At 33.6% G+C, this 14,391-nt stretch overlaps 1 protein-coding gene across 1 annotated transcript in view; it reads right to left on the reverse strand.

Annotated features, from left to right (window-relative positions):
• Positions 1-14,391, reverse strand: part of TRIM37 (tripartite motif containing 37) — a 110,718-nt gene that overhangs the window by 80,286 nt on the left and 16,041 nt on the right. The window contains 3 exon segments of the mRNA XM_031966497.1: positions 4,031-4,154; positions 10,251-10,373; positions 11,698-11,785. Of these exon segments, the coding sequence (XP_031822357.1) occupies positions 4,031-4,154; positions 10,251-10,373; positions 11,698-11,785 (335 nt within the window).

A 14,391-nucleotide genomic window follows, 5' to 3' on the forward strand; every position in this document is an offset into this window, starting at 1 on the left:
TATCCTTATATACCAAGGCTCTAGCACAAGACCTGGAATATAATAGGTACTTACTAAAAATGTAATGATTGACATTAAGATAACTGAGTCATCTGTGACTCTCACTTTCATCCTGTGCCAAATTATACCTTCACAACATTTCACCCTCTCTCCTCTCCTCTCTTAGGACTACCAGTTCAGGTCCTCATCACCTCTTGCCAGAACAAGTACAAACCTCCTGTACCAAATCTTCTTTCTCCAAATCATCTTCCATTAGGCTGCCAAAATCAACTCTGTAAAATCCAAGTCTGACTATATCACACACATCTCTGCTCCTAATGATTTCCTAATGGTTCTAGGATAAAATGCCAACTACTTAGCTTGGCATCTGAAGTTGTTCACAGTCTGAACACAGACCATGTTACAGCCAAACTGACTTCTTTGCCATTTCTCAAGCATGGCCTTTGCACAGAGCTGGCCCCTCACATGTATATTCTTTCCCTCACCTCTCTCAGCTTCTTAAAATCTCAACGTTTTTGAAAGACTCTATGTAAACATCTACAAGAATTTTTCTAACTCCACTAATTGATTTTTAGATTAAGTTTATTTTTTTTTACTAATATGCATTTATTTTCTACCCTCCAATCCTTCTCTTCCTCACTGAAAAACAAAAGCAAACAAATATTCAGTTAAGCAAATCCCCACATCGTTCATGTCTAAAAACATGTCTCATTTTGCATCTTGAATAACTTCATGTCAAAGTCAAAAAGTTAACATATTAATCTTTAGTCCTCTGAAATTGTGGGTTTATCATTACACTGATCAGTACTCTCAAATTTTTCAAAGCTGTTTTACATTTCTCTATTTACTTCACTCTGAATCAGTTCAAAAAAGTCTCACCACTTTTTAAATTTTCTTTCATCAAAGATAATTTTTTTGATTTTTCAAAAAAAATTTTTAATAGTATTTTATTTTTCTAGATACATGCAAAGAGAGTTTTCAATATTCACTTTAAGACTTATATTTGTATATCACTCTAAGGTTTGCAAAGCACTTAACGTATATTATCTTCTTTGATCCTCACAACTCTGGGAAATAAGATGCTATTGTTATCTTTACTTTAAAAGGGAAAATGAGACAGAGACATGTAAAAGAATTTATTATGAGCTAAATGCCAGGTATTGCAATGAAATGCAATGAAATTGCAATGAAAAAGCAAAGAACATTCTGTAGATTTACATTCTAGTGGGAGTCATCAAATTCGTTTTTTAGATATGAATAAGCTATGAAGAATATGCAACTTAATTTCGTAGCAGTAGGAGAGTTAAGTAGTTTGGAAATACCAGAAACAGCCACCTGCCAAGGTGGTACTTGACCAGAATCTTGAAAGAAGCCAGAGATTTTAATTTGAGGAAAAGGGAAAGTATTCTAAGTGTGAAGCAGAATATCACATGTCTTGTAAGAGGAACATCCATACAAGTAAGTAGGAACAAGACTGCAATACTTGGCATAATTTACTTTTAAAGAAAATACTGTATAAGAAGACTGGTAAAAACAGGAAGGGAGGGGGCAAGTTGTATGAAATGTTTTAATACTAAACAGAGACATTTATATTTGATCACAGAGGTAACAGAGTCACAAGAGTCTGAAAATAAAACTGCCAGACATACTTTAGAGCTGTACAAAATCTTTTTGGTGGTAGTATGGAGGAAGATTGGAACAGAGATCCAAGGTAGGAAGATCAATAAGAATGCTATTACAACAATGTAGGCAAGAGGGATCGATGATCTCAATTCTTGGGATCTGTGAACTTGCTTTTTAAAAGTATTTTGATATAGTTTCCTCTATAATCCTATGTATTGTATCTTACTCATTTAAAAACATTATTCTATGAAGTGGTCAATAAGCTTCACTATCCAGCCAAAGGTGTTCATGACACAAAAAAGGGGTCTATAACACAAAAAAGATTTAAGATTTGCTAGCCTAGAGAGAAATGTCTCTGATAAGGTAGAAAGGAAACAGACAGAAATTTCTTTAGATTAATGGGTGCTGAGAAGTCTCTCTAGGTCAGTGGGAGCTCAAAATTAATACAAAATAAAATAAGTAGAGTCAGAAGTACAATGTATACAATGACAAAAATGTAAGTGAAGAGAACATTAAAAAGATATTGACTCCAAATAAATATACTAACCAGTGTTGGTTCCTGAAAACAAAAATGAAACATCTCTGTCAGCCAAAAGGACAGGGACATAAAGGGCAGATTTTTACAAACACATTTGTGTCAGGGCACAATCATTGTACCATTATTTTTCTTTAATTGCTTTTCTTTATCACAACAGAGGGTTCAATTCCTAAAAGAAGGAGAGGGGTAATTCCCAGAAAATGACTGGGAAATAAAAACAAGGGGCATCAATAAAACTTATTTTCAAATAACAAGTTATTGGAGTCGATGGTATTAGATCAAAGTTCTGCTGAATGCAATTCTCTCTTAAAAAGAAATGTGGATTAAGAGGATAGTTAAATCATCTTTATTTGACTAAGTTAACAAAGACAAAAATTATAGTATGATACAGCCATAAGTGAAAGCCAGAAATTAACTAAAAATCTAGAAAGTGCTGCCTGTCAGAAGGTTATGCTTGCCCTATACTAGCATTTTAAATTCATTTAGTCATATGAGGGGAAAAAAAATGAAAACAAATGATAGCTTATAAATTTCTACCATTTGAATTAACTGGTACAAAAGTAGGGAGATATTGGCAAATTGAAGACATTTCAAACACCTTTTACAAATGATATGAGAAAATTAAAATTTTGATGACAAGGTAAAAGGAATGGCCAGAACTCTGGAAAGTCAAGAGAAGCAGATAAAAAAATTATCTGACCTACAAAACTTTAATCAGTATTGGGATATGGACTGCAATATACAGTTGTTTAAAAGTAAAAGTAAATAAAGACTTGTTACTTCATTTAGCAGTTACCTTCCTAAAAAAACCTATGTTTAGAGGCAGCTAGGTGGTGCAGTGGATAGAGCCCCAGCCCTGAAGTCAGGAGGACCTGGATTCAAATCAGATCTCAGATACTTAACGCTTCCTAGCTGTAAGACCTTGGGCAAGTCCCTTCACCCCAATTGCCTCAGCAATACATATATATAAAAGAAAAAAAAAACCTATGTTTAATCCTATATTTAATTTTAGGCTTCATAATTTAAGATTATAGAAACCTTATATGGAAAGAAAGGAGTACAAGGAAAAAAATTAGAATGATAAGTGAAACAAAAAACTTATAGAACCCAAGTTCTTTATCATTGAGCAGGGTTTCTTAACTTTCTACATTGATGATCTGTTTTTGATCCAGAAATGTTTACATGACCCTGGGTACATAGATATATAAAATAGGTATGCAAAACAAACATTTACTGATAATAAGTCATAATTTTATGACCCTCCATATTCAATGAGAACCCATTAATTCAGTACCATTAAGTCAATATAAAACATATGGACTCTTTTTTTTCTCCCTGTCTTTAAACATCCACCAAATTGTCTATCTAGGATCACAGAGCTAGAAGGGCCCAAGGAGATGCCTCTATCAAGTATAATTCCTTTATTTTACAGGTGAGGAAGTCAAGGCCCAAGAAGAGTAAGTGACTTGCTCAAGGTCACAGAGGCAGGAGGCTTCAGAGACATTACTCTCAGGTCAGTCAGTATTCAGACCACCCCACCTCTTGCACCTGGATGATTCCCAAGCACTTTCACAAACTATACCTCATTTGATAATCACAAAAACAAAGGGAGGTCAGTATTATTAACATTTTCGAGAAAGGAAACTGAGGTTGAAGAAGTTAGCTATCCTGCCAAAGATCACGGCTGTAAATGCTGGCCCTGAACCACCAGGCAGGAACTCTTTCAATGGGACCATCCTTTCTTATTTTAAAAGGGTATACTCACATAATGTGCCACATCACTTTGTAGAGATTTAAAATAATTTTCCAGTAAATCTTAAAAGAGGAATAATAAGGTATAGTAAGACAAAACTGCCAAGAAGCACTTACCCATTAATGTTATAAGTTTATTCTTCAGCTGTGTATCTAAACGTGCAATCATCATCTCTACTGCATTTCTAATTTCTCGAACACGTTCATCTTTTGCACTTCGTACTGCCTCTACATTTCTTTCCTAAAGGATTAACAAGTTAATTTGAAAATGTCAACAAAAATAAATATAGCTTGCTAGCCAATTTTTCTTTTTCCTTTGAATTTATAAACCAAAATTTATTTGGTCATCAACAAAATAATATAATAAATAATAATAATTATGCTGCTTTAGATTTGATAAGAATTTTACAGACATTATTTCTTTTGAGTTTCACACCAACTCTAAGAAATAAATATTATTCCCATTTTAAAAATTAGAGACCAAGTTAAATAATAGGAGTTAAAGAATATATTCATGGTTACACAATCAGTAGGTATTAATGGTGAGTCCGACTACTACAAGTGCTAGTCATTAGTTCAACACTATTCAAGACATTTTTATTGATAGGTTTTAGTAAACTAAATATATTCAAAAAAGTTACCAATGGACCTGAAAATATTTTTTAAAAGATATGTCTCAATTAAGATATAAGTTGAAACTTAATGAAAGGAAGGCTTACAGGCTCTCCTAAGAAAGGTTAAAAAGTTAATTCTACTTCTCATCAAAGGGTAAAATCCCTTGCTCCATTGTTTCTAGGATGAAGGTGAACGGAGCTTCTCTCTCTCCCTCCACTTAAGGAGGATGATGAGAGAAGATGGTAGAATAGATGGAACTATTCTATTCAACTGAACTCTTCCCAATATTCTCCTCCAAACAACTTTAAAGTAACAACTCTAATCAAATTCTGAGTGACATAGCCAACATAAGATTGGGGAGAGACATTTTTCCAAGCCCAAAATAATTCAGGAGGTTGGAAGGAGAAATATATGACACTGGCGTTGGGGTTGGCCTTAAGTGCAATCTAAGAGCAACATGAGCTATGGGCTTTGGAGACTAGATGGCAATGACAATAGCAGCAGCAATTGTAGAAACTCTCATTGCCCAGAGACAGTAAAGGGATAGGACAACTGTCAGAAAGAGGTTAGAGAGGTCCTACGTGTGGGCACTGGATATAAGACCAAGTAATGTTTGGCAGTTCCACTGCCCATTACCTAGTTTTGAGTTGCAGTCCTAGGGCATCAAGGAATGTCTGTGGTTGCAAAGCAGCAGGATCCCTGATTGTAGTTCCAGGACAGAAACAGAGCTAGCCTAGGGCTTTGTTCCAAACCACACTAACATTTGTGATTGTAAGGTAGGAGAGCCCCTACCTGGTTAAGGACCAGGATGCAGACCAGGAGAGCAGTGACCATAACTTTCCCCAGATCACATCACCTTAGAAGCATAGAAAAACCTACAATCTCTCAGGTTTAGATGTGAAAACAGTAAGATTTTTAAAAAATCCTAAGCCTTGAACTTGTGACCCTTCTCCTTAAAAGGTAAACCAAACTCTCATGAAATTCAAAATCAAGAAATAGTCTGAAAAAATAAGCAAAACAACAACAAAGAAACCAACTATAAAAGTTACAATGATGTCAAAGTTCAAGACACAAACTCTGAAAAAGGCAACTATATAAACATCTATGAGCAAAACCTCAAAAGAAAAATGTAGATTGAACATGAGCCCAGGAAGAATTCCTGGAAAAGTAGGCAAAGATCAATAGTTTTTCCAATTTGCATCCTCAGTACTTCTTAGCTTAGCACAGTGATTGACACATAGTAAGCAGTTAATAGTCGGTTACTTAAATAAGATTTTGTAACTCCTTACTGAGGTGTTTATTTTTCTTCCAATTCATTCAAGTTTTCATTTCCTTTTCCACTCTTTCTTTGACTCTAAGAGGGAATAAGAAATATTCTAGTACTGAAAGACTGGAAAAAATACCAGAAAATTTAAGTTATCTTCTATCAAAAACAACATGGAAAACATCTAGAAAAGTCTAGATAATCTACGAATCATTAAACTATCAGGAAAATCCAATAATAAACAAATCTACATATTCTACATTTCAAAAAAATTATGAATAAAACCTATCCAGATCTATTTAAACCCATAGAACAAAATGAAAATAGAATCTGCCAGTCACCTCTAGAAAGAAACCCCAAATAAAAATGTCCAATAACATCCAAGCAAAAAATCTAGAGCTTCCTAGTGAAATAAAAAATATCTCAACCTGTCAGAAAGAAAGAGTTCAAGTATCACAGTAAAGATCATATTACTAAAAAGGAGAGCAAAAAGCAAAAGCAATAGATAAAGGCCAAAAACCAAGAATAATTTACTCTGCAAAACTAAGCATGGTCTTACAAGGGGTAGGATTGCTTTTTCATGTTTATTTAACTTCTAAGCATTCCTAAAGAACAGGTCAAAACTGACGATATTTTGAAATGCAAACGTAACAGGCAAGAAAATCACAGAAAAGCAAATATATTTGAGTAATTTTAAGAGATTAACTCATAAAACTAATGTCTTCAAGGGACATAGGGGCAGTAAATAAGACAGAGAGCTTAGGAGTTTATTTTTTTCCTCTTAAAAAAAAAAAATCACAGAAAATGTAACATAACTCTTACCTAATCTCAAACTTGAATTATGAGAGACGTCTGAGTCAAACCTAGCTTTCTACAATCTAAGGCCCACAATATTAAAGTTTTAAGGAAGGCAGTCATTAGCATTAACATATAGGAGACTATGAAAAAGAGATGAAAAGGATGAATAGGTATGGCTGGGCTTCAACCTGTATCACTAGAATAAATATCAATATCAATTAATCCTAAATTTTAGAAGACTATTCAATACAATAATTTAAGACTCTTATATCAGTCAATAAATTCCCATGGGTGAATTATTATCACTTCGCCTATGTTACAAAGTGGTTTTGAAAATATTCTAAAATTTACAAAAAATACACGTTTGCCAAACCAAAAAACCTATTTAACCTTCAGTATCTCTGAAACAAATGAAAAGCATTTATCAAATACTATGTGCTGGACTAAGCACTAAAGATAACCACGAGATCTTTCCTTCAAGTTTACTTTCCACTTCCTCATTTCATGAGGAAAATGATACCATGGAAAGGTATTTTGATTGAAGAAGCCTAAGTATTATTAAGTGTTGGTGAATGAAGTCATAAAGGACTTAAAAGGACTCCAAATGAGTTGCAGTGTTGAGTCTGAGGAAGAGGAAGACAGAACTCAGTACAAATATTTTCTAATAAATATCAATATCTATCTGAAAATGAAAAATTGAACTTTTCTGAGTAAGGGAAATGAAATTCACATACAGAATCCAGAATATGGGCAACTGAACCATACAGAAATGCTCTGAGAGCAGAGTGGGGTTTTCAAAATCGGGGACTTGGCAATATATCTAATTTTTAGCCACAAAACAGTACCCCAAATCATGAACAGATTATAATCATTTGGAACTAAGTTGCTTGGAACTTGGTATACTTTTTGCCATATGCTTATAAATAGTGCTGAAATTCATAAGATAATAAATTTAGAGCTGGAAGGGACCTCAGAGGTCATTTGTACAACACCCATATTTTCTAAATAATGTCTAAAAGCTAGATTAAGGCCTAGAAATGTTAAATAACTTGCCCAAGGTAACAAAGATACCAAGTGGCAGTGGTAGAATTTGAACCCAGGTCTTCTAGTTTTAAATATAGCAATTTTGCAAAAAACATCATACTTGCTCTTTTCCTTTTTACTCCTTTTCCTCTCTCACTCTTACATGCATGTTTTCTCTCTCCTGCTCTCTCTTGTTCTCTCTCACACTCATGTGCGCATGCACACATACACGACCCTAGAAAATACATTTTATTATGGTACGTACTTCAATAACTCAAAAAAATGCATTCTCTCTTTAGGGTGGTTTTCTCTTCACCATAACTGATTACAACTCCTACATGCTTGAGCACATGGTCCTCAAAATTTTCTAGTGCCAAAAAAATTCATCACCAGGTAGCAAATATCTGAGATAAGACTCTTTCAAAACAGTCTGGTCAATAACAGTCTGTTGCTAGGGAAATACTGATCTTTTGACTTAGTAATATCTCCTGTCTTTGAGAATCCAGGGTTATTTTCATGCCATGGTAAGTTTCATTTTGACTATTTCCCCCACATAGGATGTGCTTAATAAATGTTTGTTGTCTGATCAGAGTAGGGATTTTGCGGGGGGAAGGAGAGTTGGAGAGTTGAGTGAAGAGTGGTAGGGGAGAATTAGCATTTATATAGCATCTATTATGTGCCAGGAACTGTGCTAAATACTTTATAAACATTATCTCACTTGATCCTCATAACAATCCATTATTATTTTATAGTTGAAGAAATTGAGTCCAAGGCCATTATCTGAACTCAGATGATCTTTTCTCACTCCACTTCTAGTGTTCTATCCACTGACTAATCACATATGATTATATAAAGTATAGTACTTTTAAAAATACTATATTCTAACTCAGAAGAGCAAGTACATCTCCTTACCAGATTCAGCTATTCCCTCAGGAACTATGGAGAAAAAGAGTTGAGGGAACCAACAATTACTTGAATTTCTAAAGGTTTAATTACAACTTCCCACTTATTAGGCTAGGAAAAGAAAGAATAATTGCTCCTATGGAAGGCCAGAGGCCAGAGATTTCAATACAATTGCTGCCTCTTTGTATTTCCATAAAATTAAAGCTTCCATAAATTAAGAAATATTTGTAGATTGTAACATGGTTCTTCAGGTCCTTTAAAATTTCAGTATGTGCATTGTTGGTGGAGTTGTGAATGGGGACCCAACCATTCTGGAGAGCAATTTGGGAACTATACTCAAAAAAGTTGTCAAGCTGTGCATACCCTCTGAACCAGCAGTGTTACTACCGGGCTTATATCCCAAAGAGATTTTAAAGAAGGGAAAGGGACCCACATGGGCAAAAATGTTTGTGGCAGCCCTTTTTGTAGTCGCCAGAAACTGGAAACTGAAGGGATGCCCATTAATTGGAGAATGGCTGAATAAATTATAGTATACAAATGTTATAAAATATTATTGTTCTGTAAGAAATGACCAGCTGGATGAATGCAAAGAGGTTTGGAGAGAATTACATGAACTGATGCTACGTGAAATGAGCAGAACCAGGAGATCATTATACAAACCAACAATAATATATGATGATCAATTCTGATGGAAATGGCTATCCTCAACAATGAGAGGATCCAAATCAGTTCCAATCGATCAGTGATGAACAGAACCAGCTACAGCCAGAGAAAGAACACTGGGAAATGAGGGTTGCTTGCATTTTTGTTTTTCCTTCCAAGTTATTTTTACCTTCTTTCTAAATCTGATTTTTCATGTGCAGCAAGATAACTGTATAAATATGTACATATATATTGTATTTAGCGCATACTTTAACATATTTAACATATATGGGACTACCTGCCATCTAGGGGAGGGGGTGGGAGGAAGGAGGGGAAAAATTGGAACAAAAGTTTTTGCAAGGGTCAATGTTGAAAAATTACCCATGCATATGTTTTGTCAATAAAAAGCTGTAATAAAAATAAATTAATTAATTTAATTTAATTAAATTTCAGTATGTAGAAATTATAGGTGAAGATACCTGGTATGTGAGGATAAAAAACAAATCAGTGTTTATATAGAAGACATTGTTCTAGACACTAGGAATTCAAAGATTTTTTAAAAAATAAAATAAAACAGTCCCTACCTACAAGCAGCTTACATTCTATTGTGGGAGATACAAGGCGATTTGAGAGGAAAAGGGCCTAACAATGAGGAAAGGAAATCTGGAAAGATATTATGGAAAAGGCAGGGCTTGTGTTTTGAAGTAAATGAGAGATTCTAAAAGGCGTAAGGAGGAGGTACAAGCCAGGTCCGAGGGATAGCTTGTGCAAAAGAACAGAGATGGGAGTTGGAATATGGATATAATAAGGAAGAATAAGGAGATCAGGACTATAACAGTAGTTCTGCTGGACCATATAATATTTTCACGTAACAGAGTACATGAAGTGGAATAAAGTATAATTACGTTGGAAAAGTAGACTGAAGCCAAACTGAGAAGGGCTCATGCCAACTAGGAAATACTTATTTCATCCTAGAGGTAACAGGAAACTAGAGGTTTTTATTAAACAAAGGAATGATGGGGGGAAAACCTATCACTCTGGCAGCTCTGTGGAAGATAAATGAACGTAAAGATTTTTTAGATCTATCCTTACCACTTCTTGAACCAAGCTTATTAATTCCATGAGTCGTCGACGAAGTTTTGCTACCTCTTCATTCACTTTAGTGACATGTTGCTCATAAATTTCCGCCAAAGGTTTAAAAGTGTGTCCACCATGCTATTTAAATCAAATAAGAAAAGTATCTTTAAACCATTTTAGGTTCCGCAAGATCATCCTTTGGACATAAGTTAGAACATACTCAAAACTAAATTGCAGCTTTGTAGATTTCTTTAATATTATTAAAATAGGTAATTTTTTTTTTTTAAATTCACCTTATCTGCATCAAGGCTCCTAAACAAATGACTGGATTTTAACAAACATCTTCATATGTGCCCAGATCATCAGCAAGGAATCCAATGCACAAGATTAACCTAAGCAAGAATTCTACCTTTGGCACCATTTTTGGAGATCAAATATTCATACAAATTTATAATCAATTTAAATTGTTACTTTTGCCTGCTAAAAAAAAGAGAAATTTAAAATCATCACACAACCAGTTTTTTTGGTTAAAATCCAAAACAATTTCTTATCAAATTCAAGCTCTTAAATAGAAATTGGAATGATTAAATTTCTGTAACAATGAGCTTCTGTCTGGCATTATATGAGAATAAAGAATGATCTGCTTTAGTGAACATTTAGTTTCAAACTTTAAGAGGAAACTGTACAAAGTGAGCTTTAATTTTTCCAATCAAGAAAGCACAAAAAAGGATGGTAGTATATTTAAACACCAAGTTGGAGGAACTTGAGTTTTCCTAGTCTGCAAATTTAATATTCAATTATAGCAAAGGTTCATGGAACATAACATTTCTTGGGGTCTTCCTAAAATTTAAGTTTTTTAATGAATTATCTTCATAACTATGGTCAAGTAATCTTACTAAAAAATCAAACACATATATACACACAGTATCTTTCTTTCTGGTAGAGAAGGCGGCAGTATATCCAGAAAAGTGGCATCTACAAGAAGCAGCTTGCCATAATACACAGACAGTTGACCTCAGGATAAAATCTGGGATCAAATCTTACCTCTGACACATATTAGGTGTTTATGTGACCATGTAACCTTTTAGAATTTTCAAATAACATAGAAACTCAAACAATGAAAATGATTTTGCCTAAGATCAGTAAAGTAATTTCAAAGGCTCAGATACTCTGACTCCCAAGTTTAGAGCTTTCCCCCCAATACTTCTTCATAATAACTGAATTGAGGTTACACTAGCAAATGTGAGAAACACTCACTTCTAGGCTAATCAATAAATAAAATTAACGGTTTGGACTACATTATCTCGAAAACCATTCCCAGTTCTAGTCTAAGATTGTAGAAGTGAGTGCCCATAAGGAAGTGTTTAAAAAAATATGGTACTAGCTCAAAAAGTTTAATATCTAAATGAGGAACAATACATACACACACAAGAAAAATAATATGCTTGATTTTTCTACTCACCATTCCTCCCCAAAGTGCACATTGATGGCAGATACATTTCTTACAAGTCCAGCAGAATACACTAAGCTTTTCATGGTGATTTTCACATCTATTTTTTAAATGGAAAAGAGAAATATGTAGTTGAAAATTCTTAAGATTTTCCTCCAAAAGTCAGACATATTTCAGGCAAATTTCAAGGAAAATAGCATAAAAGTCCTGCTTTAGATATATTTCTATAGCTTTAAGGTACTTCTAAACTTTAAATAGGCTAGAAAAATCATTTTTAATATTATAAATTTTTGTTAATGGTCTAAATTAGCCCTTTTAAAAACCACAGGGCAACTTCCAAAACGGGACCACAAAGACAAACTTCTCATAATCAGAAGTTGATGATTCTAAGGAGAAAAAAAAGAATCCTCTTACCATCAGAGATGTTAAACTGGCTTTTATTAATTTCTAGATATGGACATTACATCCTGCCATCTAGGGGAGGGGGGGGGGGGGTAAGGTGAAAAACTGGAACAAGAGGTTTGGCAATTGTTAATGCTGTAAAGTTACCCATGTATATATCCTGTAAATAAAAGGCTATTAAAAAAAAAAATAGATATGGACATTATCTATGACACCATGTACCAAGCTTGCACTTACTTCCCAACTTGTATCTTTCAGATCACTTAATCACTTTTTTTGTTTGCTATGCCTTTATTAAAATTTTTAAAAATTATTTATTTTTAACATTTGTTTTTCTTAAAAAATTGAGTTCCAATTTTTTTGCATTCCCCCAGGTAGTCTCTTCCCTATCCATTGAGGAAACAAGCAATATATGTATCAATATATATGTAAAGTTCTGGAAAAAATACTTCCATATTAATCATGTTGCTCCCCACACGCCCCCAAAAAAGGAAAAGAAAGTGGGGGAGAAAAGATAGAAAAAAGTATGTTTCAATTTTAACTCAAAGTTCATCAGGTCTCTTTGTAGGTAGAGAGTAGTTTTAATCATAAGTTCTTTGGAACTGTTATGGATCACTGATCTATTGATCAGAATAGCTAAGTATTTCAGAGTTTATCATAAAACTGGTGTTACTAAGCACAATGTTCTCCTGGTTCTGCATACTTCACTTTGCATCAATTCATATAATTCCTACCCAATTTTTCTGAATCAATTCCTCTCATCATTTCTTATAGACCAATAATTTTCTATGACAATCATATCCCACTTGTTCAGCCATTTCCCAATTAATAAGTATCGCCTCAATATCCAATTTTTTACCATCAAAAATAGAGCTACTTATAAATATTTGTCTATGTAGGTCCTTTCCCTCTGATCTCTTTGGGACAGAGACCTAATAGTTGTGTTGCTGGTCAGAATATGTGGTTTTATAGCCTTTGAGCAAAGCTCCCAATTGTCCTCCAGAATGATTGAACCAGTCCCCTACTCCATCAACAATCTATTAGTGTACCTATTATTCCACATCTCCTTCAGTAGTTGTCATTTTCCTTTTGAGTGGTACCTCAAGAATTTTTAAATTTGCATTTCTCAAATCAATAATTATTTAAAGCATAACAATCAATAACTTTTTCTTCTTTCAAAAATTGCCTGTTGTACTTTTTATCATTTATCAATTGGGGAATAAATTTTATTTATAAATTTTCGCTTAGTGACCTACATATTTAAGAAATGAGTCTTTTATTAAGAGAAATTTCCTACCCAAAAACGTTTTCTAGTTCAGATTTCCTTCTAATTTGTGCCACATCAGTTCTATTTGTGCAAAACTTCTCATTTTCATGTAATCAAAATTATTTATTTTATCTTCCGTGATCCTCCCTATTTCTCATTTGGTCATAAACTCTTTCCTAATCTATGAAATCAGACAGGTAAATTTCTTCAGGGTCTCCTAATTCACTCTAATATCACTCTTCATGTCTAAATTATGCACTCGTTGAATAAAAAAACTAAGGGAAAAGTTTTATAGCCAGTGTTTCTAATAAAGACTTCATTTTAAAATATATAGAGAAGTGACTCAAACTTTTAAGACTATAAGTCATTCCCCAAAGAACTAGAAATTGAGTATATGCCCATCAGAGAATGGCTAAATAAAAGTTTGGTATATGAATGTAATGGAATATTATTGTTCTGTAAGAAACAATAAGCAGGCTGATTTTAGAAGAGTCTGGAAAGACTTACATGAACTGTTTCTAAGTGAAGTGAGCACAATCAAGAGAATATTGTACACAGTAACAAGATTATGTGATCAACTGTGATGGACTTGGTTCTTTTCAACAATGAAGTAATTCAAGGAAATTCCAATACACTTGTGATGAAAAGAGCTATCCACAACCAGAGAGAGGACTAGGGGGTACAAAGCATAGTATTTACATCTTTTTGTTTTTTTTTTTCCTTTCTCATGTCTTTTTTCCCTTTTAATCCGATTTTTCTTGTGTAGTATGACAAATAAGGAAATATGTTTAGAAGAATTGCACTTTTAATCTATATTGGATTGTTTGCTATCAATCAAGGGGAGGAAAGAAAGGGGAAAAGAGGAAGAAAAATTTGCAACACAAGGTTTGGTAAAGGTGAATGCTAAAAGCTATCTTTCCATGTATCTGGAAAAATAAAATACTATTAAAATTTTTAAAAATTAAATGTAAAAATATAAGATGTAAATGTAAAAAATATAAGAATATAAGCTATTCCTCTAATGATAAATGGTCAAA

Source organism: Sarcophilus harrisii, chromosome 4 (assembly GCF_902635505.1).
Source record: "Sarcophilus harrisii chromosome 4, mSarHar1.11, whole genome shotgun sequence".
Taxonomy (NCBI): Eukaryota; Metazoa; Chordata; class Mammalia; order Dasyuromorphia; family Dasyuridae; genus Sarcophilus; species Sarcophilus harrisii.